This window comes from Ciona robusta, chromosome 1, assembly GCF_009617815.1.
Source record: "Ciona robusta chromosome 1, ASM961781v2".
NCBI classification, from domain to species: domain Eukaryota; kingdom Metazoa; phylum Chordata; class Ascidiacea; order Phlebobranchia; family Cionidae; genus Ciona; species Ciona robusta.
The window spans coordinates 15,535,960-15,560,001 of NC_143235.1; the positions used below are offsets into that span (position 1 = coordinate 15,535,960).

A 24,042-nucleotide genomic window follows, 5' to 3' on the forward strand; every position below is an offset into this window, starting at 1 on the left:
AATTAAATAAAGCTGTACTACATGTAACATGTCACGAATGGCGCCAGTATGCGTATTAAAAAGGTTGATCCCACTTTAAAAGATGGTACATTCTTCATCGCTTCAGTTGGTCGATGACGTTGACTTCGAACGTGTTGGGGCTTTGGGCTGGTTCGTCTTTTCTATAGAAGAGAAAAATTAACTTTTTCTTTCCCGTTGACGACTTTGTGGTCGTTTCAAACATCTGGAAGGAAGTGGCTGGGCTTGGGGTCTTAGGGGGGTTGGTGGGATTAGAATATGTGTGGTGTTGGGGGTTCGGAGGGATTTGGTTGTTCCGTGGAGTTGTTGGTAGGTTGGTGGGGTTGGGTGTTTGGTTCGTTAATGCTCGATATTTCAGAGTCAAATACTTTGTACGAACGTAATGATTGTGGTTGTGACGTGTCAATGGGAGATGGTGGCCCTAGGCGGGCGCGAAGTGTATGAAACAGAACACCCGTGTTATAACGACTGTCGTTGTCCCGCCATGCGAGGATAAATAAGTTACATACGTGGTAACTTGTAAGCGGGCACGAAGTGTATGGAATAGAACACCTGTGTTATAACAGTTGTTGTTGTAAACTGTTTAATAGCCCCGTGTAAGGCCGTGTGGGGCTCTGTGGTTAAAATAACTCACATTATACATTATATAAAGAAAATAATCACTAAACTACATTCGTTCATTACCCAGCACGTTTAATAACTCTTACCATGCGTGTTAAGAGTAAACGGTGACTAAGTTACTTTCGTTGTTGTCTTTATTTTTATGAATCATATAGTATAGAGATGAAGATAGAGTGTTAACAACGTAACATCTCAAGTGAATAATGTTCCATCCTTGATATTATTCATGCAAATAATGCGACCGAGTGTCTTTGTTGTTGTTTGTATTCAAAGCATGAAGAACATGGGAGTTGTAACGTTAGTGCGGCTCGTGGTGGTTTGGTTGTTTATATTGCAAACAGATGCAAGTTTCAACAGTTATAACTTCAACAATGGAACGTTTTTATATACGTGTGGAGTTAATACACATTTCTTCACTGAAGCTGTTGAATTATGCAAGCAAGCGAACGCACAACTGGCTGTGATTAAAAATGAGGAAATGTTTAACGCGGCTGTTCAGGCTGTTTCTACACATTGTAGCAGTGTATTACATTTTAGGATCGGATTAAGGAAAAATGCAAGCACTGGTAACGAATATCGATGGTTGGATGGATCTCGGTTTGATTCTAGACAAGTGGGTGGAAGGGCAATTACGAACGTATCAACAACCCCGTGTCTTGCTGTCTTGCTGCATAATGGTGAGAATAAAACATTACAGGCCTTACCCTGTAACGTTGCATTCAACGTAGTTTGTTACAGAAGCCCTACACATAATAATACAACAAACAACTCGTCCACAACCATAGCTACAAGCACAATAACTACAACAGAAACAGCAGCAGCAACCAAAAGCGATAACGGAACAACAACACAAACACCTACAACAGGAACAAGCTACAACGTAACTTCAACAACACGAACAACAACTAAAAGTAAAGCAACAACTGAAACAACCACAACAACACAAACCACTCAACCGATAGCGACATGGTTGATTGTTGTGATCGCTCTTGGAGGAAGTTTCTTCTTGTTCCTAATCTTGGTTGGGATCTTCTGCTGTTGTTGGTGGAAAAAACAAAACAATGCAAGCGGTTTAAATGAAAACAGGGAAGACTCGACGACTGAACAGGGGGGTGGACCAACTCACGGTTTGGAAATAATTGAGATTCGGAGTAAATCGGGTGGCAGTCAAGGAGGGAGTGAACACCAGTCAATTGAACAGCAATCAAATGAACGGTATTCGAGCGGACCGAATTCTGAGAATGTATACGACTTTGCTGAAGTTTCGGACGAAGCATCAGACACCGAGAACATGGAGCTTGAACGATACACACCAATGCGAAGTCTAAGTGAACGAATACAAGAAGCAGAGTATGGGATAATAAACCAACCAAAACATGACCCAAGTAAGGTTTGTGTGAATATAATTAAGTTGTATTCGATATAAAGGAGAGGTTTAGACCGGGGTTGTATCATTGTCACTTCTATTTACATTACATTAATCTATAGTGACATAAATTCTTAGTGTTTCTGTTATTTCTCGTCCATATATGCTATGAAACGATAAAAGTCCCCTAATAAAATACAAATTAATGGTATGTTTATGTAGATTGTAGAATGTTCAGTTGTGATGTAAACAATAACACGTATATGACGTCACAGATGCTTATTCAACGTTGTACGAGATCGATAAATCACCAGCGCACGATGATGGACCAGCTTACGCTACTATTGGTGTAAACAACAAGCCCGGTGTAAGAAGGGACAAAACTGTTTAATAAATATGTAAAGAACTGTTCCGTGTGTCTTAGTCTGTAGAATGAAGCCCTTGTTATAACTAGTTAATGTATGTGGTAGTACTGCATTTCTAAGTGTACGAATGACGTAAGTAACTTACTTATCTTTTCGCGCAAACTACGATCTTTATATATTATATATGATCTACAATACACACATATGCAGTTTGTTTAATTACAAAAGTACATCACTACGAACTTTAACTTTAAATACGCATTACAAGTGTTAAGTTTAGTTGGAATACAGTATAAATAGCATATATTATTGTGTTGCGCATAATTAGCACAAGGTGTTGGAATGTCTTGCTCGGTAACCGTGTTTATAATAGTGATGACGTAATACCATGACGTCATCGTTGCTGTTCGGTGTAAATAGTTATTCTGCTGCAAGAATGTTTCAATATTTAAGTTTTACAGAAGGTGTACGCGTGTGTTGGTGTTTTCATTATACGCGTGTCTGATATTCCACATTCACAAGTCATAGCTTTGTCCCATCATTTTGGCTTTCCAAAAGAAAATATTTCATACGCATCTTCATTCGTAGTTGGTTCTACATTACAGTAAGGTGTCTCTACTGGCGGTTGAACAGGGCCAGTATTTTCATAAGTATGCATACTATCCATCAGTTGTAATGGTTGAAATCTTTCCGCTGGTCTGTTTCTTCTTCCGTTTGACTTCCCGCTTGCTTGGTTTCGCTTCTTCCACCAACAGCAGTAGATAATTTCAACCGAGAAAATCAAGAAGGAAATTACCAGGATTACAATCAAAATAATCAACCATGCCTGCATCGGGGAACTTGTTGGTAAAGCTACTGTTTGTTTATTTGTAGTAGCCTGTGCGCTTGTTTCAACATCAGTTGTTGGTTTTGTCGGTTGTGTGGTTTTTACTGTTGTAGGTGTTTGTGTTGTTGTTCCGTTGTCGCTTTTTACTGTTGTTGTTGCAATTGCAGATATAGAGCTTCTGTAACAAAGTACGTTGAATGCGACGTTGCAGGAAACGGTCTGTAATGTTTTAATAACACCAATATGCAACATGACAGCAAGACACGCATCTGTTGATACGTTCGTAATTATCCTTCCACCAACTTGTTGAGAATCAAACCGAGAACCATCCAACCATCGATATTCGTTACCAGTACTTGCATTTTTCCTCAATCCGATCCTAAATTGAAATACGCGGCTACAATTTGTAGAAACAGCCTGAACAGCCGCGTTAAACATTTCCTCATTCTCAATCACAGCTAGTTGTGCGTTCGCTTGCTCGCATAATTCAACAGCTTCAGTGAAGAGATGTGTATTAACTCCACACGTATATAAGAACGTCCTATTGTTGAAATTATAACTGTTGAAACTTGCATCTGTTTGCAATATAAACAACCAAACCACCACGAGCCACACTAACGTTACAACTCCCATGTTCTTCATGCTTTGAATACAAACAACAACAAAGACACTCGGTCGCATTATTTGCTTACTCACCGTTTACTCTTAACACGCATGGTAAGAGTTACCACGTATGTATGTAACTTATTTATCCTCACATGGTGGGGCAACGACAGTCGAACACGGGTGTTCTGTTTTATACACCTCGTGCCGCTTACGAGTTACCACGTATGTAACTTTGTGGGAGATTGCTTTTCTGTATGAGTGACAATTTAGACAACCCATTATAGTGACCGCCGGGTTGGAGCAATTAATAACCGTTAAGTCCCCTTAGAAAGATACACAAAGCACAATGGTGGCAGCGTGGAGCCAGTTTATTTCCTGTGCGAGCGTTCTAACCACTACTGTATTTAGGGCACTATGGTGTTTCTAGTGCTATTAAAACTCGTGGCAGACAGAAAATGTTGTTTCGTGTTAATCTATAACCATAGCTACAGGCCTAATATTTAAATTAATCTCCAGAAGCCGCGTGTATAAATATATGTGTGTAATAAGTTTGTGTGCCAAGGAATGCTTTCCATAGATTTGCATATTCATCCCAGCAACCATTTGAACACTCAGGCTCTCATGTTCGGCCTATATACAGTGTAACTCAACCCGTCCGCGTATTCCATGAAATTACTTAAATGAATTCAGCCGGTACTTGGGAAACGGAGGCGAGAATTTTAATTTATAGCGGAATTGTCAGTCATATACAGAAAAGCAATCACCCACAAAGTTACATACGTGGTAACTTGTAAGCTGGCACGAGGTGTATGAAACAGAACACCCGTGTTATAACGACTGTAGTTGCCCGGCCACGCGAGGATAAATAAGTTACATACGTGGTAACTTGTAAGCAGGCACGAGGTGTATGAAAAAGAACACCCGTGTTATAACGACTGTCGTTGCCCCGCCATGCGAGGATAAATAAGTTACATACGTGGTAACTTGTAAGCAGGCACGAGGTGTATGAAACAGAACACCTGTGTTATAACGACTGTCGTTGCCCCGCCATGCGAGGATAGGTTAAATTCATTCATTCAAATTAATATAGTGAATATACGCGTCTTGTTTCCTGTACAACAAAAGATAGTATATTTTTAGATTTATAAACACCAGACTAGGGTTATCAAAGGGAATAATGGCCTGCACGCCAAAACAAAACTTTGGAAAATGTAAAACGCGACCTCTATACTGATATGTATTTAAATGAGTTTGTCGTATACTTAAATACAGCATTTACTGTTCTTAGTCTTAAATCTCCCGCTCTAATGATAATATGTTGCATGCAAATGTTTTGCTCCTAACTACCACTATAACTAGCGGGTAATGTATGCAAAACATTCCAACGCTTCCAGCAATATAGGGCTATATATTCAACCTGGTTGTATCGTTTTCTATTGAGAAGAAACCTGGAGACGAAAACAATGAACGGAAAGCTTCTAGCTGTGTTTTTGATGGCTTTGCTTATTGGTGGTGATGCGCTGCCTAGATGCGTCAGGCACTGTACCACGGGCAGTCACAATGTTCATCATCATCATCATGCTTATGTTCGTCGTCGGCGTGCTGGTTGGTGGAACGAAAAGAACAAGCCGTCGAGGTGTTTTAAAATAAACAATAATGATTTCTTGATTTTTATAAACGAATGTAACTTATTAATTCCCGCATGGTGGGGCAACTACAGTCGTTATAACACAGGTGTTTCATACACCTCGTGTCAGCTTACGAGTTACCACGTATGTAACTGTATGGGTAATTGCTTTTCTACATGACTGACAATTCGGATAAACCATTTTTAACAATTGTTGCAACTATACTGTTAGGTCATACTTATTGTTTATTTTATATTTTAATCCTTCTAACGAATACTTTTTATAGCGACAAGACGCAGGAGTCCATGGGTAAGGAAGTTAAATTTATAACGCCTTCAATATCTTAATGATTATCCTTTGCAGAAACAAAAGCCCTTGAAGATGTTGCGAGCTTGATTGAGGAACTTGACAATGATCAACAAACATAAGGTAGGTTCTGTTATGTATGGGTGAGGGATTTAGACCAGAGTTGGCCATTACCCCAACATTGTATATGCACATTCTATTCTATATGGGTGAGGTCATACAGTGAGGCATGCCATGGGACCTGGGATTTAGACCAGAGTTGGCCCATTACCCCAACATTGTATATGCACATTCTATTCTATATGGGTGAGGTCCTACAGTGAGGCATGCCATGGAACCTGGGATTTAGACCAGAGTTGGCCCATTACCCCAACATTGTATATGCACATTCTATTCTATATGGGTGAAGTCCTACAGTGGGACACACCATGGGATCTGGGGTTTAGACCAGAATTTGGCCATTACCCGAACATTGTATATGCACATTCTATTCTATATGGGTGAGGTCCTACAGTGGGACACACCATGGGACCTGGGATTTAGACCAAAGTTGGCCCATTACCCCAACGTTGTATATGCATGAATGATATCATGCAGTAAGGCACGCCATTAAAGCTAGGATTTACAATCAAATGAGATGATAAACAGAAGGAAACATGTCCCATCTTATCCCATCCTTATATATTTATGAAGTTTTAAATTGTTATCACATTTATTGGCAGATTCTTTCGGAAGAATCGCGGCGACGACATTCTCGTGTCAATTGTTCCGCATAATAAATACAATAAGCTCCAACAAATATTTTGTGTGGTGGATATATCTGCGTGTTTAGGTAGTGCGGTTTGCAAGGTGTTGTAGCACAAAGATAAGTTCTCATGCGTGTGAACCAAAGGGTACCAGGTTCGGGGCTCAGGTGCTGACGTCGCTGGTAACATGTATATATCTTGGAATATAAGAGTGTTGATCTCGCAAAAAAATAATAATCTAAAAACATTCGTTTTTAGCATAAGCAGACATAGCGTACGGATACTTTGTTGACATTTCTATGTTTGTGCAAAATCGCGAACCATTGTGAACTTAGTTTGTTACGTCGCAAGTTGAACTGACGTCACAATCAGCCCGCCATCCAATCCTTGAAGCTGATTGGTCAGATTGCTCACGTGACCGACGCCTCGCACCAGCTGATAACGCCTTGATTGCTCCGCGCACAAAACGCCTTCTTCACACCACGTTTTCAGTTTAGATGAAGTTGGTTCCACACCGGGTTACAAGTTGGAAGTTTCAACAAGTTTATGGCAAGACTTGAGTTAAGTATTATTTCATCATAACAAACCATGCAGCGTTATATTATTATTATATTACAACGTATATTATATATTAATATTAATATATTATTACTTTAACAAAGTTTTATGCCTTGCGATTATTATTTAACACGCGATGTTTCTTTATTACGTCACATTATACGTCACTCGCGACGTTACGCAAAGTCGCTCTGTTTGTTACGTCACAAATCGACAATCGCTCGCGGTATTGTTACGTCATAACTCAACCATACATACATGCAACGTCACAATGCGGTTTGTTCTACGCGTGCGTTTCGCGTTTTTTTCATGGGGCCCCATGCGCGTTCTGCGTCGACGCAAGGCACATTACTTGTATATTCTAATTATATTTGCGCTATGAGCGCGAAGCAAGAAGATCAAAGAATTGGTAAAGTATAAATCACAATTGGCATTATTACGTACATAAGCTCTTTTCTAGAAACATCGACGGTGTGACGTCACGAAGTGGTGATGCCGCAACAGAAGAACCCACTTCGTAAGTTCATTGTTTCGTCACAAACTTATTTTGCTTTCAATTGGAGTTTTATTGTTATAAAGAATATGTGCAGATTTTGGTATGTGACGTCACAAGGATCAGGCGGGCCATGGCGTGAAAGAAGAATGAAGGTAATTATGACGTGATAAAATACAAAACTGACATTTAACGATTATATTGTTGCAGAAAAGTCAGCGAATAAATCTGCCGAGGAAAAGTGCAAGGTATTGTATATTATCATTGTTTATATTTAGTAACAAACGATAACTTTGGAATAAATTTAAGTGTGGAATAAACTGTAAAGTTGCTGCCTGTGACGTAACTATAACGTATATACATGTGATGTGACGTAGCCGTCTTACATTTGCAGACGAAGAAGAGAGACGAAGACGCCGATAAAGGATACACGGTTTGAGGTTTGAGTATTATAAGTATGAGTTGTGTGTTGTATGTGTTTTGTCTGCGCTGCTGTATTCTTATTCTGCTGGACCTAATGTTGCCAGCTATTTTTAGTCAGTCACTACTATAGTGCATTTTGCATGTCTATGAAATATATGCAATGAAAATATGGCGATTATCTTGCTGGATCAGATTTTGTTGTTGTACACTCTATTGGGTACTTCGTCTACAAAGGTCGAATCCTTCAGCGATTCTGTATTGTCCTGATCGCTTGGTAAGAACGCTGTGTTGGTACACAACTACTCGAGTAATATTAACACGCAGTATAATATTCGCATAAAATAATATAAACCATTTTAATAGTTCAATATATCGTAGCTTAAACTTCCCTACGTGTAACTTTACATTAAAACGTTACGTAGCGTGATTGGGACGATGGCCACGTCACAATTACGCTACGACGTCGATACGGTGGGTCAGAGCATTGTCATGACCCTGCGTTCGGTGCGGTTACGTCAGTTTTGATTGAGTTACTTAACGATCAGGTTGTTGCGTGGGCGTCGCCGCCAGTGATGCTACGCTAGATATTTAGGTCACTACCGGAACAGTGCTGCTACGCTCAGTTTTAGGTCACTGCCAATGCGGTTCGTAACAACCTGACGCAGTTTCGTGGCGGTCGATGCGGTGCGTAACATCCGAACGATATTATATTGTGTGAAGATACGACGAGAGTATAGCGGTACCAACATGGCGACTTACCTTTTGATTGGGACATGCGGAGCTGTTGTTGGCTTCGACTCCTTGCGGTCGGACATTCAATATGGTGTACACTGCAGATGATATCCTTCGGGATTTGAACCATATTTTATTTGTAGATGTTTCACTGATTATGTCCGCGTTAATTACTTTTTGACTGCGCCCCCATTTTGTATGATTGAGCTGTTGCGTTTGTTGCATGTTTGGCACATGTATGTCGCTGCACTCGTTGTACTATTTTTGTCTTTTTGTTGGTGTGTTCCTTAGTATTTTTGTCTAATGGTTTATTTAACCTTGCTTGGGTAAGGTCTATCCAGCAAAGGGTTTCTCACCAGAGTAGAAACCCACTACCATTGGCTGGGGGCTTGTCGTGCCGTAGTGGCTTTCCACCAACGCCAGCCACATAAACTATGAAGGTGTTTTAATCGTGTTTCTATTTTTCAGAAACTTTCCCAACAAAATCTTCACTTCTTCTTGTTTTGTGTAATTAGAAAGGTTCCTAAACGTCATGTAAAGTCGTGTGATGGTATCCTTCCTTATACGTATGTATGGCGCCACCAAGCGTGTGCTGGTATAAAACGAAACAGCCACTAAGAGACTCTGTGGGTCATCTGGCACGTGGTTTACAAGTTCATCATGCGTGACTGACTTTTGGTTTCAAAACAAAAATATTAAAGTTTAGTTTTGATATGAGTGTCAGTACGGATTATAAGGTCGCTGTTTTGCAGCAGATTGAGAACAGAAATAAACTGTATGGTCGATTCGCTGATATTATTAACTCGCGTAAGTATCATTTTTTAAATAAATATGAACGATGGTATACACATTTATCATAGGCCATCGTCAAAGCCAATTACTCTGTTGTTAAATACAAGAAAAACCTGTTAAATAGAAACTGTTTTTTTTTTTATCAGGAAATAAAAGCGAAATAGTAAGGTGAAAAGTTTGAATACTCGCCTAGTAACATGCGTAACAAAATATGTTGAGATTCAGAACGAATTTGAAAAATATTACTGGAAACAGATGTTTAAAGCAAGCACAGGTGTAAACCTAACGCTTATTTAGTTGAGCCATCGGTATTTCAGGAGGATTTGGAGGGGTGTGTGACGTTTGCCATCGTTGAACTACATACGTGTATAAATTGTACACTCGGCTGCTAATCACTTGGGAATAAAGGAGTGGGTTGAGCGCACTGTTTAAAGGAAGCAAAATGCCAGCACTTATAGCGTACACAACTTGGTCTATTTTAACTCCTGATAGACTAATATAAACCATGATACATATTGGAATCCAACACAGAAAATCTGTAACTATCAATCGAAAGATGCGATTTTGCATTGATTGCTTGCGGGCGTCTGCAGCACTAGGTGGCGCCGTCTTGGTGCTCTTCTTATATATCACGATGTATTCAACCAGCATGTATAGAAAGAGAATGAAGTTAATCGTGATTATAGCCATAGAATACTCCCATGTTTCCTCTCCGTTATACAAAAACAGCTTCGGCATACACACGCTGGTAAACCCGTAATAATGAACATCTCTGTAGATCTTAAACAGTGGGACTTTCTGGTTCACAATATCTTTGGTGTGTACCCAACTGGCAGGTGATGTGTTGGTCATTCTAGTAGCTAGCTCGATCATGTTCAATCTCGAAATCTCGTTCGTTTTGTAAAATTTATTGGGGTACCAAACAGCTATGGTAAAGTAGCCAGAAGCATTTCGAAGTAAAGGTACCAATGCCACGAGAAGCCCAAGACCCCATGCAACCACAGTTGGGACGAAAGTGAAACGAAACCTGACGTTCCTCATCGCTATGGGCTTGTATACAACAAACAATCGCTGTGTCGTCATAATGGTCATTATGAAGATGCTTGTTTCGCTAGACAACAGCGCTGTGGCTCCAAGCAGAGAACATGACTGACTGCTTCTCCATTCTATGTCATGGTAACAATATGTTCCCGAAAATAGACTTCCTTTTATACCAATAGAAAGTAGATAAACGCCCATGAGTAAATCTGAAGTCGCTAGATTCAAAATCAACCAACCGTTGCTGTTTACAATGGCTGCATTTTTGGAAAAAGTTTTAAGCTTCAAAATATTAGAAACAATGACGACAAAGTTTCCTACAAGTGCAAAGAAACCCATTACCCAGAAGGCTACGCGTAGAAATGGATTTCGGATCATTTCAACTTGTGAGGAGAATATAGTTGACTTCGAAGTGTTTTCAGGGCATTCGTCGCTTCCATCTGAACAGTCTTTGATGCCATCTTCAACCCGGTCACGACCGACAGCAAAGGGTGTTTTGTTTACGCAGTAAAAAAGCTTCGACTTACAAAGTACATCTGATTCATCAGAATTATCATTGCAGTCAGTTTTACCGTCGCATACACGAGACTTATCAATGCTGACAAGCCCACCGTTTTTACAGTAATGTCGGTCTGTACAGTTTACCTCATCAAACCCGGGATCGCAAAATGGGAAAAACACTTTGTTATCGCCCATCCATCTCCTCACACCTCGTAAGAAATCACCGGGTGTCCCAATCACGCCCGACACTTGGGATTCTGAAACACCTGCAGACTTGGCGAGATGCGGTATTAAAGTTACGTTGGTGACTTCAGTGTTGTTTATTATCTTGATTAATGCATCGAACGTCAAGTTTAATGACTTATTTATCGTGTCGAAAGAAACACGACGATAGCCGCCACCAGGTGTCAGACTCGAAATATATTTTGTATCAAGAGAGTACGGATATCCATCACAGTGTTTAACTATTACCCACAACGACTCATAAAGATGCCAACACTTTCGGTCACAAACTGCTGGTCTATTCGTACAATTACCACATTCATCCTCCATATAAGGACATTCGAAGATTCCGTCACATTTACCACCATATCCTCGGATGTTGTCACAGCTGATTCTTTCTTGCGATGAAACGGTCGTCTGTTTAGCGAGTGTAGCTTCGATGCATGCTTGTCGGCTCCACACACAAGTATTTTCTTCAATGCAAATTACCATCCCGGGAGGACATGATAACCTACTAGCTTTGTAACGAAGGCAAGTTGATTGATTTCGGCAAAAACATTCATCCGAGAAGTCGCGGCAGTCCATTATTTCGTCACAAATTTGATTGACAGATATTAACTCGCCACTGTGCAGGCAACGGAAGCACTTGAGGTCTCCGATGAAGCAAAGGTCCGACTTATCAGCGCAGTTTGAGTCAGAATCATAGAGATTATGCTCGCTTATTGTAATGTATTCTTGACTACATTGATACGAGGCTTTCGGCTTGCATCTAAACGCGTTGTTGGTTTGCACGCCTCCACAGTACTTATCTTGGTGACATATTTGATTACCACCAATCAATCTGGTGTCATTGCACTGTAGCAGTGAATTGGTATCTTCCACAAAGGCGGTGCAATGTTTACGGAAGTCTACAAAAGCCATCATCACACATCGCCAATAGACATCCCCGCATGACTGATCTTCTTCACATCTACTCACATTCCAACATCTATGATGAGTGTACACGTCATACTTTCTTAGATACAAAATGGCCAAATCTTTAAGTTTACGATTTGGGCACTGAAGTAATTTAACGAAACAATAGCTTTCCGATGAATAACTTACGACACAAGGCTCATCAGAACCGTCACTGCATTGTTTATCGTGGTCTAGAACATTCCATCGATATATATACTTTGCATCGGCCGTACAGTTAGTTTGAAAGATGCAACCACAACGAGCTTTGTATTTACTATCACATGCACAATTGGATTCATCGCTGGTATCATTACACTGCGCTACCCCATCGCATACTTGGTGTATTGGTATACATGATAAACCTTTGCATGAATTTGTTTTCTTACAGTCGCATTCGAAACCTGTATCCGGGCAATTGCAGTGTGTCGTGTCGTTCACCGTACCACCACAATCTGATTTCTCGTATTTCCTTCCGGAAGCTGAAATTTATTTTAAACAATGGGGTTAGATGGATACCATTAGCGCATAATATCCCATACAGAACTGTGGGGTAAGATGGATACCGTTAGCTCATAATATCCCATACAGAACTGTGGGGTAAGATGGGGTACCGTTAGCGCATAAATTCCCATATTTCCTAATCGTTGTTTTTTCTTTGTTTACTACCAACTGGTTCGATAAAAACGAATGTGTTGCAATATGACGTCAAAAACTCGTGATCATCGTTGATTTTTAGCAGAAAGTAACTGGCTTCGGCGCTTTCTTTATATAATTTTTTTTATTTATTTAGGAAAATGGAGTCCATAAAAAGAATTTAAAACAAAGTTTCTACGTTACCCCACCACACAATAACGCAGAACGACTTAAACATTCAACCTATTAGAAAACATGCGATGGAACACCCAGCTGTATGGCTGCACGAAGTCATAAAATATAAAGGACAAACAGGGTATGGACAATTACGATATATTTAACCGCTACAATCTGCTCGTGATTCGGATTAATATGAGATATAATCTATAAAGGGGTTATTGATGTAGCGAGTTTGTAGATGAAAGTATGTACCATCTTACCCCACCTACTATACAGTACATGTAAATATGTAACAAACGAGTTCGGGGTTAATTTCGACCATGAGACTCTACTAACCTGTTAGCCGACTCCGCATTGAATTATCGGCGTTCACGCACATTATGCTCAGCAGAAGAAGGATCACAGCAAGACGAAACATTTTTAAACTTAACATGATGACTAAAATTAAAATCAAAAATCGCAAATATTTGTACAAAATTACTATATTAAATAAAACTTCTATAAGTCAATATATCTAAACCAGCACGTTTAAAATCACCTTAAACGTCATAATGCACTGGTAATATCATTATAGATAAGTTATATAACTGCTCTTCAACCGGCACGGTGCACCCTAGGGTGCATCAAAATATGCCAGGGGTGCACCAGTACAAAAGGGAATACAAGGGTGCATCACAAACTTCAACAATTTTCACCAATAATACTCAATTTTGAACATTTTTAACAAATTTAGCGACTTTCCTGCAGTTTTTTTTTATATGAATTCTATATTTTGCATCACTGGGAATCGAGAAACGTCATTAGTTTTACGTTAAAGCAATCAGGGGTGCATGAGTTCGACGCAACAACTTTAGGGGTTCACCAACCCATAAAAGGTTGAAGAGCACTGCTTTATACAACTGCTTTAATTCTACCGCTGTAATACGGGTTCATTTACGTGTCGTGCACGTCATAGGTTTTTCTTCTAAGCCGCGACACGTTACCTGACGTCATATTCTGTTTACGTACATTTCTGCGGCGGGGGTAACAATTGCTATGAAATTTAACTTTTTTATATTCCACATTTTAGTGCTCAATCAAAACGTTAAAAACTCTTCACTTTAATTTCTTATAGGCAGATTTTATATTCCGTGTAATAAAATAACAACTATTCGTTGGACTTGACTCTGGTTTGTCACATATTTCGTAACACTTGATCCTAATTGTTGTTTGGTTACGAGAATCGTCCAACTTCATGAGCATTAGGTTAGGACCAGATTCACGAAATTATGGTTACCTAAATTTGTATTCCTATTCTAAATTACAATTTTGCACACGACACATTTAAGACGCCACAAGATCTCGCGGTACAAACCAACCAAGCAAAAACGTAGAAACAAAATTAATTAAAACACGAAAAAATAACTTAGCCAAACAAAACAAACAAATGCAAAACAAACAAACTACACAGCGTATTATAACGGGGGTGTTCGCGTCAATGGGCCTCTTATTTTGTAAGCAGTTTATAGGTGTATTTCTAGGCCGTGTATTGAGTAGGATATGACTACGCTAGTAACTTCCGCTCATTTGAATACAACTATCTGATGGTTTTAGCCACGACAAATACAAATTCTAAGAAACAAATTGTGACAAGAATTTTGGACAAGAATGAATGATGCAATGAACAGAAACAGTCTCATAATATCCTGCTTGTTGCGCTTTTATAAAAACGTGAGTTTTTATTTTGGATAATAAGCCGCATTAAGGTTTCTGTTAACAATTGATTGTTTACACAGAATATCTCTTAGTGGCCTATTTAATTCACATACACATTTCGTGTGCGTCCACTATACAAAGAAAGCACATTTTTTGATAAAAATCTGCCAACACTGAACTTAATTCATGCTTAGCCAATATAAATCTAACCATATATATTCTTTGTTTTATATTTTAATATTTAATAAGGCCCAACTGCGATGATGGGGTAGGGGAGTTTACGTCTCATGTGCTGTCGTATGGGAACTGGTGTCGTAATGAACAATATAAGCAGTTGAACAGAAATGAATTTAAAAATATCTCGAAGTTTAATCTTTTCGCGCCACAAAACATGGTTTCGCGTCCTAGTACACGCTCTGTAACGCGTGAGAGTGGTAATACGTAACTACAATGTATATTGCGGCTTGTTTAAAAAAGGACTAAGCACCTAAAGGGTTATTTTAAATGTTATGAGCAAAGGCAGCAGAAGATTAAAACTTAACCAAAACTCAAAACATTTGATACGAAATTTGTTCATCTGACACCAATCTCACAGAAATGTTCTTTGATTTTTTGGTTCAATCACGCTTTAATGGAAACCTGCGTGATTATGTGGTATTTTTTTAGTTAAATCACATATAAATAAAATTTAAATTGTGTAAGTAAAAGGGGACCAAAGGGTTTATTTATATTGGATATCTATAAAATATTTAACTAACCGCTTGAAATAAAGAGAAGCTGTCAAATTAAATATGGGGGTCGTTCGTGTGAAATGTGTTTTGTTGGGTAAGTTTCGTTGATTAATTTAATAATTAGTTCGTTAATTAATATATTATGTTGTGCTCCTGCTAACCAACTTGCCTAATTAGGAAAATTGTCGTTTTTCCGCTTATTGATTAGTTTTGTCTTCACCCCCAATTTTCTTCCAATTGCAAGCTAATCGTTTTGTTGTTAATTTCCTCTCTTCGATACCAAGGTGATCCTAGAATACAGATATTCTAGCGGCCATTTTCGATACCTTCTACTGGTGACACCAACCTAAAATTTGGACACTGTACTAACTAGACCCCAGCGGTACCGATTCTGAAATCAAAAATTTAAAATTTAAAAAAATATTAATTATGAATATTAATATTCGTCATAAAAACATATTTATAGAGTTTTCGCACAAACCAGCTTAGAATATGTTATAGCGCTACGTAACACCTAAAAAATGAAACAATATTTTTTTCAAAAAAATGGGGGCTTGGGTTCAGAATACAGACAAGTATGAGTCAAATATCTCAAATCATGTGAATATTAAATTAGATACCCTTCAACCAGTCACGCTCTGTTGACCAAACCAAATTTTTGTAACTTTGGGTAACAGAGTTAAATTATCAAAATTTAATTAAATTCAAACGCAGGTGATTCTACTGTTGGTAAAACTGCGATCACTCAAGCGTATCATAGCGATGGAACGTCGTTTCCCAAAAGTTATATGATGGTATAATAGTGATTATGATGTCATATATGATGGTATAATAGTGATTATGATGTCAAGTTGTAGTTTACCTGAATGTCTTCCACACATTAGAGCAAAGCATAATGAATCATGTGCGGGTATCTTGTATGAAATGTATGTTTTAAATAATCATTTAAATTAAAGCAGGATTTGGTCACGGGGGGGTTGGGGTGGCAGATAATCAAATCTTTTAGAGTTGTTCCCGCTTTTTTCAACAACATTCTCTCAGAATTGTTTTCATCCACAGTCAACCGGAGTCGATTTGTTGCAAAAGTTTGTTCAGTTGGGAGAAGATAATAAGGATGTTGTGGTCGGTATTGTGATGTCATACATTTGTTTGTGATGTCATAATGTAACAATGATGTCATAATAGGATTTATTCATGTTTGATTCTGCGGGTAAAGAAGTGTTCCATCAACTTAACGAGGCAAGTTGGGACAAAGTCGGGATGTTTGTTCTCGTCTATGACATCACAAACAAAACTTCATTTAAGAATTGTCAACAATGGTTAAAAAAGATCAAACAATTTTCCGAACCGGGAAAATCAATTCCAGGTGAATGAATGTAACTTGTTTGCATTGGGAGGTATCGACAATTGTTATATAAGGGGGTTACAGTCAGTGGGGTAAGAGGCGTTTTACTTATTCATTGGGGAACTTATTTTACAGGAGGAACTTATTTACGGAAAATACTTATTTTGGTGGGAAACTGTTTTCATGAGTGGAACTTATTTTATGTATTTTTAAACCAGTTCCCCTTCCTCCTAGGCGTGGTCATCGGCAACAAAGGCGACCTGAAAGATCGACGAGAGGTCGAAGCCAACGAAGGAAACGCGTTCGCCGTCAAACATGGGTTGGCTTTCTTCGAATGTTCAGCTGTAAGTTTGCGGTTTATGCGTCGTGTGTGAAATTGTTGACGATATTTAGAATATGATACAAATTTAAGTAACCGTGTAACTAGCCCTGATCTAGTGCTCATGCATTTGGACGATTATCGCAACCAAATAACAGTCAAGATCAAGTGTTATGAGATATGTAACAAACAAAAACCAAGTCTAACGAATAGTTTAAAACAAAAACACATTTCATAAGTCTTCCATCCAAATGGAATCAATTTAATTAGGTTTATAATTAATTTATAATGAAAACAATAATTTAGTTGCACCATGTTTGTATAAGGTTGGGAATATAATTAAGAAGCTTCTGACTTTTGTTCTTTTGTTATAACGTGTAACAATCATCACCAAGTGCTAAAGCCGAACATTCAATCAAAACCAATGGTTTGTTGACCTCATACCAACATAAGGTTAAAACTGAGGCGCTGGTATATACAAAGTTACCCAGCTACTTGTTATAGAATTCGCAAACAAAATTATATTTAATATCGAATGATTTATATTGTGTTTGTTAAACACATTGTTCCCCAGAAACAATACGAAGGAATCGACGTCGTGTTCAAACATCTCGCTAACGAAGTTCATCAACTTTATCAACAATCAAGCGAGAACGTGCAACAAATTGAATGATGTTTCGCTTATTCAAAAGACGAAGATTTTTGTTTCAATTTCGAAGAAAAAACTTCAAAAAATTTTCAAACAGTATTACGACAAATTAAATTACATTTATTTTATCAACACAACAAGCAACAAATCAATTGAGTATTTGGTTTATTTTTGAAAACACTTTATTTTTTTGCATTTCAATTATTACGTAAACAATACTTCACTTATTAATATCTATAAACAAACAACTTTGTTTTTAACAATGTACAACGAGTTAAACAATATTGGTTTATTTATAAAAACTTTATTTTTCTAGTTGCAATTATTAAGTAAACAATGTTTTATTATAACGTGGTTGGTTGGTTGCGTGGAAAGATCGTGAACTTGTTCCAAAGGTCATGCCGACCCTGAACTTATGACCTGGGAGGTAGCCTGTATAATGAGGTAACAATCCACCATTGATGTAAATGGGTTGCAGTGGGTTCACCGGGAGGTCACTGGGACCAGGTTGGTTGATTGACACTTCACGATTGGCCAATAGTTTCAACTCTTGTTGGTTTCGAGTAAATTCTTTCAACGATTCTCGGGTTAACTTTGGGTAAACGAGGGCAAACCTGGGAATATGGGACACAGTGGTTAGCCTGCCTCTTCTAGCATAGAGGAGATTCGAAGCCAAATGTTGCTACCATTGTTGTTAATTTAAACAAATGTCGCGGTGTTTGGTGCGCCTGCTTTTAGAATCGACCATAGAAGACACGTTCGAGGCTCGTCGCTGCTACTATTTGGGTGCATGAAACAGAACACCCGTTTTATAACGACTGTCGTTGCCCCGCCAGGCCAAAGCAAGTTACATCACACAGAATGGAACAAATATATTACAATGACATTACCTTGACCGTGACCTCGGTATGAACCCCGTATATCCAGACATGAAAGTCTTCGCCCCGTCGTTGATGTTCATGAAGTAGGGCGACACCGAGTGTTGGGGTTGGGTTAAGGAAACGTAAGGTTTCGGCTCCGCTAGTTTCGGCGTCATCGGCATCCGGGGTTGCAAAGCTCTACGTTTGTCCTTGGCCGCCGACATTTCGTTGGAGAAATCTTTGGTTGCTTTTCTACAAATATCGGCGTATCTTGTCCCGAAGTGATCTTCTTTCTTGGGGATATAACCGGTGTACCCGGGTACCTATGTGTGGTATGGTAGTTATATGTCTGTGTCCGTGGGCAAGACGTTTACGTTTGGTGTGTTTAGAAAATACAGACTGGTACGCCTATAACTCTACTACAATACATAGTACAGTGGGGGAATATGGGACACCTATAACACATATTATCTCAATATCCTGATCGTGTTTTAAACAATTAACAACGGTCTATGAAAGTCGCGAGGACAAGGTTTTATAACTCTCTGAATGTTGTTCACTTACTACCAAATGGGACTAGAAATAAAATGTAAATAAGTTCCAGCCAAACACGAACCATCTTATCGTTCAACTTCTTATCCCCCCAACTCTGTTTTCGAAGTCGTTTCCACTCGTTCCGCTCATCCGTGACGTCATTTCCGCTTTTTTCGGCGGGAAACAGATCCGCCAAAACCAACCTCCCCGACTTAGCAACGTTGGGGTCGGTCAATAACCGGGACGTCGTCTTGCCGTAAGTGTCGCCATATTGGAAATGAAATTGTGGGCTGTAACCGCAGTAACCAGGGGGGTAATACGGTTCGTTGCAAAACGTCGTTCGTTTTGGACCGACTGCCGCCATTTTAATTTAAAGCAGAATGTTCAAAAATTAAATTGAAAATATCAAATTATAAAATTGTTAACAAACTCGCATATATGACGTAATAATGCGTTTTGTTATGTAATACACAGCATTGTTATGTGTATGATTCATGTTTAAAACATTTAAAGTTACAATTTATTAATAAACTAACGAGCTTTGTGACATCACAATATCGCGGTGTGACGTAGGCGTGTACATCCCACCTTTGTGACGTCACAATAGGTGGATTGTGACACTATGAGAGCGATTGTTACAAACAATGCGTGTTGTTGTTAAGACAATGCTGGTGTTATGACATCATAGAGCGGAAGAAACGTGTTTATTCTAGAGTTGGCACGCGAGTTTATTGTATCACGGATTTGGCAACAATGATTTTGTTTTACACTTTTACTTAAGTAGTTTTTACCCGTAGCGTGTTTTAACAACTGTAGTTTCCCTGCTAATTCCCTTGTTTTAATTATTTTGAACATGGTTACTTTATTATAGATATAGTTGGATCGTGTAATCATAGATACCAAGGTTGCAATATGAGGTTAATATTGTTGCTAACGTTATGTTTCATGAAAGTTGAAAGTTTGGATCAGCTTTTAATATCTGCGTTCAATATCAAGGTGTTCGGACAAAGTAAGGTATCTAAACCTGAGGTTGTTGACGTCATAATTAAGGTGGGTACGTCATAAATAACGTGTATTGTGTGTATATAGTTCTGAAAGAGATCTTTGACATTTATATTTTCCATGCAAAGTTAAATTGTTGCGTAAAAGTCATATTGGTAGCTTTGTGTCCAAAACAGTGGATATAATGCACATGCTGTTTGTATTATTTTAGTCGTTTATTCCCAACAGGTGTTGTCACGTTACGACCTGGTTATCGTACAAGAGATACGGGATACACAAGGAACAGCGTTCCCTACATTAGTTGAACAATTAAACGAAGGTGGGATCAACTATACTTGGTTTACCGGACCCAGGGTTGGAAGAACGTCATCAAAGGAACAATATGGTTTTGTTTACAGGTTTGTGACGTATATCGTGTGTTTGTGACGTATATCGTGTGTTTGTGACGTAGATCGTGTGTTTGTGACGTATATCGTGTGTTAGTGACGTATATGGTGTGTGTTCTGACGTATATCGTGTGTTTGTGACGTATATCGTGTGTTTGTGACGTTGACAATTGTTTTATTTTTTCCAGACCTGATAAACTGGAATTATTGGGCAAGTTTCAATACAATGACACTGATGACGTATTTGAACGTGAACCAATCATAACCCGGTTTCGCTGGTTGGGGGGTAAGTTGGGACAGGGGTGAGATGGTATTGGGGTAAGTTGATACAGAGGTAAGTTGCTACTGGGGTAAGATGGTACTGGGGTCAGATGGTACAGGGGTGAGATGGTACTGGGGTAAGATGGTACAACCTTTATATCACTAGGTGGGGGTAGAGAGTTCACGTTGATACCAATGCACGCCAAACCAACAGATGCTGTGGCTGAGATGAATGGATTACTACAAGTTTATGTGGATGCTGTTGATGTGTATGGGAACGTAAGTTTATCAATGGTTGTTTCATCCATGTTTATAAATTAATTGTTGATAGAACACAATAATCCTGGGTGATTTGAACGCGGATTGTTCGTACGTCTGTCAATCATGTTGGGATTCGGTTGGTTTGAGGACGGATCCAACTTTTCATTGGTTGATTGGTGATGACGTAGACACCACGGTATCCAATACCGACTGTGCTTATGACAGGTTAAATATCATTGTGATGTCATAATACACCATGTATTCACCGTCACCACGAACTTGTTCCAGAATCATCGTTGCCGGAAGTGACCTCATAGACCTGGCGTGCGATGGCGACACCTACCGGTTCGATGTCGCGCTGAATCTAACCCAAGATCAAGTATGACGTCATGTGTGATGACATCATCATACATGCCGTTATAACACATGACATTATCACACATGACGTCATGTATGATGATGTAATGTGTCATGACGTCGTGTGTGATGCTGTTATACATTGTGACGTCAAAGGTATAGCAATTGTGACATCACAATCATTATTATGACAGGCCCTTGACGTCAGCGACCATTATCCGGTTGAATTCCGATTGTTATCGAACAGTAGTTACAAGAATACCCAAAGTGACGTCACATGGGTCACAACCACTCCAACAATTCCAACCAATCACATTCGAATATCAGCTTTTAACATCAAAGTGTTCGGACAAAGTAAGATATCCAAACCTGAGGTCGTTGACGTCATAATTAAGGTGGGTTACGTCATAACACAATCTGGGGTGACATTGTTAAAATACAGTTACACTCATAGTTGTCAAACATAGGGAGCCTCATTGATTAATGTGGTGAATGCAATATACTTTGGCTCTGCTTGTTTGTATACACACCTAACAGCAGGGTAAAATCTAGGGTGACATTGTTAAAATACAGTTACACTCATAGTTGTCAAACATAGGGAGCCTCATTGATTAATGTGGTGAATGCAATATACTTTGGCTCTGCTTGTTTGTATAGACACCTAACAGCAGGGTAAAATCTGGGGTGACATTGTTAAAATACAGTTACACTCATAGTTGTCAAACATAGGGAACCTCATTGATTAATGTGGTGAATGCAATATACTTTGGCTCTGCTTGTTTGTATAGACATCTTACAGCAAGGTAAAATCTCTTTGCCCGACGTTCATAACTTCCCAACAGGTGTTGTCACGTTACGACCTGGTTATCGTACAAGAGATACGAGATATACAAGAAACAGCGTTCCCTACATTAGTTGAACAATTAAACGAAGGTGGGATCAACTATACTTGGTTTACCGGACCCAGGGTTGGAAGAACGTCATCAAAGGAACAATATGGTTTTGTTTACAGGTTTGTGACGTATATCGTGTGTTTGTGACGTATATCGTGTGTTTGTGACGTTGACAATTGTTTTATTTTTTCCAGACCTGATAAACTGGAATTATTGGGCAAGTTTCAATACAATGACACAGATGACGTATTTGAACGTGAACCAATCATAACCCGGTTTCGCTGGTTGGGGGGTAAGTTGGGACAGGGGTGAGATGGTATTGGGGTAAGATGATACAGGGTAAGGTGGTACTGGGGTAAGATGGTACTGGGGTAAGATGGCACAGGGTAAGGTGGTACAGGGGTGAGATGGTACTGGGGTAAGATGGTACAGTCTTTACATCACTAGGTGGGGGTAGAGAGTTCACGTTGATACCAATGCACGCCAAACCAACAGATGCTGTGGCTGAGATGAATGGATTACTACAAGTTTATATGGATGCTGTTGATGTGTATGGGAACGTAAGTTTATCAATGGTTGTTTCATCCATGTTTATAAATTAATTGTTGATAGAACACAATAATCCTGGGTGATTTGAACGCGGATTGTTCGTACGTCTGTCAATCATGTTGGGATTCGGTTGTTTTGAGGACGGATCCAACTTTTCATTGGTTGATTGGTGATGACGTAGACACCACGGTATCCAATACCGACTGTGCTTATGACAGGTTAAATATCATTGTGATGTCATAATACAATAAGTCACATTGATTAATTGTCAAACCATTATTCCAGGATAATTGTAACGGGTGACCTCATCAATGACGTTTGTTGCGCCGACGTTCACAGGTTTGACCTCGGTTTGAACTTAACCACAGATGAGGTGAGGTTATCATAGAAACATTATAACAATGAAAATCTTGTGCCAATTTTTATATGCCTGGATAATTGTGACTTTGTTCTTTTTTTCACGATTCGCAAAATAGCCACAAGATAGTTACCAGTCATATAATGCACCTGTCAGCAGCTTATCTATTGTTACGTATTACACCATATTGTTACGTATTACACCATATTGTTACGTATTACACCATATTGTTACGTATTACACCATATTGTTACGTATTACACCAGACAGCCATGGTTAGCGATCACTACCCAGTTGAAGTTACGATCCTGGGTCTCCAAACAAACATTCAACAAACACAATCCAACGAACATTCAACCTCGATGACGTCATCGATGATGTCATCATACACGGCACAAGGTGTTACGACTATTGCAATAAATACAACATCCGTACAAACTAGAACCGCACAAGCAACGTCATCAACTACGTCACCCCCCACCCCAGCCACCTTAGAAACTCGCGGAAACAATTCAAACAAAGTTTTTTATTCCAGATTCTTGTTTTATTGCTTTACTATAATGCCAATTGTTTCTATCATATGGAACATATCTTGATTTGTAACAATTGAACCATTGTTACAATGTAAATGTTTCTTTATTGTGATGTCATAATACACTGTATTGTTTATTAACTAGATTGTTTGACTTCAATCGCGATTATTAAAAATAATACCGATTGTGCAGCGAAATGGTCGCTACGTAGAGTGGAACAGTAGTTTGAACCCAGAGGTAATGGGTTCAAGGCTCGTCGCTGCTACCACTGTAGACGTCTGTGTCCTTGAACAAGACA

General features: G+C 39.0%; 6 protein-coding genes and 1 long non-coding RNA gene across 9 annotated transcripts; 4 read left to right on the forward strand and 3 right to left on the reverse strand.

Annotated features, from left to right (window-relative positions):
• Positions 1 to 230: 230 nt before the first annotated feature.
• LOC149743720 (uncharacterized) lies at positions 231 to 2,674 on the forward strand. Of its 2 annotated transcripts, none has more exons than XM_089893136.1 (2): positions 231 to 2,029; positions 2,281 to 2,674. In XM_089893136.1, the coding sequence occupies exons 1-2, from the start codon at positions 866 to 868 to the stop codon at positions 2,356 to 2,358; spliced, it is 1,242 nt and encodes a 413-aa protein (XP_089749262.1). In that variant the 5' UTR covers positions 231 to 865; the 3' UTR covers positions 2,359 to 2,674. The 2 variants fall into 2 exon arrangements, with proteins under 2 accessions (XP_089749262.1, XP_089749255.1); XM_089893129.1 differs by having other exon boundaries at positions 241 to 2,024.
• LOC149743721 (uncharacterized) lies at positions 2,576 to 3,865 on the reverse strand. Its single transcript, XM_089893161.1, has one exon. The coding sequence runs from the start codon at positions 3,836 to 3,838 to the stop codon at positions 2,909 to 2,911; it is 930 nt and encodes a 309-aa protein (XP_089749287.1). The 5' UTR covers positions 3,839 to 3,865; the 3' UTR covers positions 2,576 to 2,908.
• A 1,242-nt stretch (positions 3,866 to 5,107) lies between these two features.
• On the forward strand, positions 5,108 to 6,736 carry LOC149743722 (uncharacterized). Its single transcript, XR_016387084.1, has 4 exons — positions 5,108 to 5,438; positions 5,717 to 5,739; positions 5,794 to 5,859; positions 6,459 to 6,736. It is a non-coding gene; the product is annotated as an uncharacterized LOC149743722 (long non-coding RNA).
• Positions 6,737 to 9,532: 2,796 nt separating this feature from the next.
• LOC149743723 (uncharacterized) lies at positions 9,533 to 13,745 on the reverse strand. Its single transcript, XM_089894105.1, has 2 exons — positions 13,348 to 13,745; positions 9,533 to 12,677 (listed from the first exon to the last, which is right to left on the reverse strand). The coding sequence occupies exons 1-2, from the start codon at positions 13,442 to 13,444 to the stop codon at positions 9,763 to 9,765; spliced, it is 3,012 nt and encodes a 1,003-aa protein (XP_089750231.1). The 5' UTR covers positions 13,445 to 13,745; the 3' UTR covers positions 9,533 to 9,762.
• Positions 13,746 to 15,376: 1,631 nt separating this feature from the next.
• LOC149743724 (intraflagellar transport protein 27 homolog) lies at positions 15,377 to 18,104 on the forward strand. The gene is made up of 6 exons (XM_089881779.1): positions 15,377 to 15,531; positions 16,152 to 16,231; positions 16,497 to 16,559; positions 16,623 to 16,803; positions 17,017 to 17,126; positions 17,676 to 18,104. The coding sequence occupies exons 1-6, from the start codon at positions 15,498 to 15,500 to the stop codon at positions 17,772 to 17,774; spliced, it is 567 nt and encodes a 188-aa protein (XP_089737905.1). The 5' UTR covers positions 15,377 to 15,497; the 3' UTR covers positions 17,775 to 18,104.
• LOC149743725 (ciliary microtubule inner protein 2B-like) lies at positions 18,076 to 19,514 on the reverse strand. The gene is made up of 3 exons (XM_089881741.1): positions 19,227 to 19,514; positions 18,641 to 18,933; positions 18,076 to 18,364 (listed from the first exon to the last, which is right to left on the reverse strand). Exons 1-3 carry the CDS (start codon positions 19,506 to 19,508, stop codon positions 18,076 to 18,078), a joined length of 864 nt encoding a protein of 287 aa, XP_089737867.1. The 5' UTR covers positions 19,509 to 19,514.
• Positions 19,515 to 19,693: 179 nt separating this feature from the next.
• On the forward strand, positions 19,694 to 23,889 carry LOC149743726 (uncharacterized). Of its 2 annotated transcripts, none has more exons than XM_089881544.1 (13): positions 19,694 to 20,194; positions 20,375 to 20,544; positions 20,721 to 20,818; positions 20,960 to 21,072; positions 21,125 to 21,279; positions 21,343 to 21,433; positions 21,606 to 21,806; positions 22,254 to 22,423; positions 22,499 to 22,596; positions 22,752 to 22,864; positions 22,917 to 23,071; positions 23,139 to 23,226; positions 23,482 to 23,719. In XM_089881544.1, the coding sequence occupies exons 1-13, from the start codon at positions 20,057 to 20,059 to the stop codon at positions 23,575 to 23,577; spliced, it is 1,686 nt and encodes a 561-aa protein (XP_089737670.1). In that variant the 5' UTR covers positions 19,694 to 20,056; the 3' UTR covers positions 23,578 to 23,719. The 2 variants fall into 2 exon arrangements, with proteins under 2 accessions (XP_089737670.1, XP_089737661.1); XM_089881535.1 differs by having other exon boundaries at positions 19,704 to 20,194; positions 23,478 to 23,889.
• Positions 23,890 to 24,042: the final 153 nt, after the last annotated feature.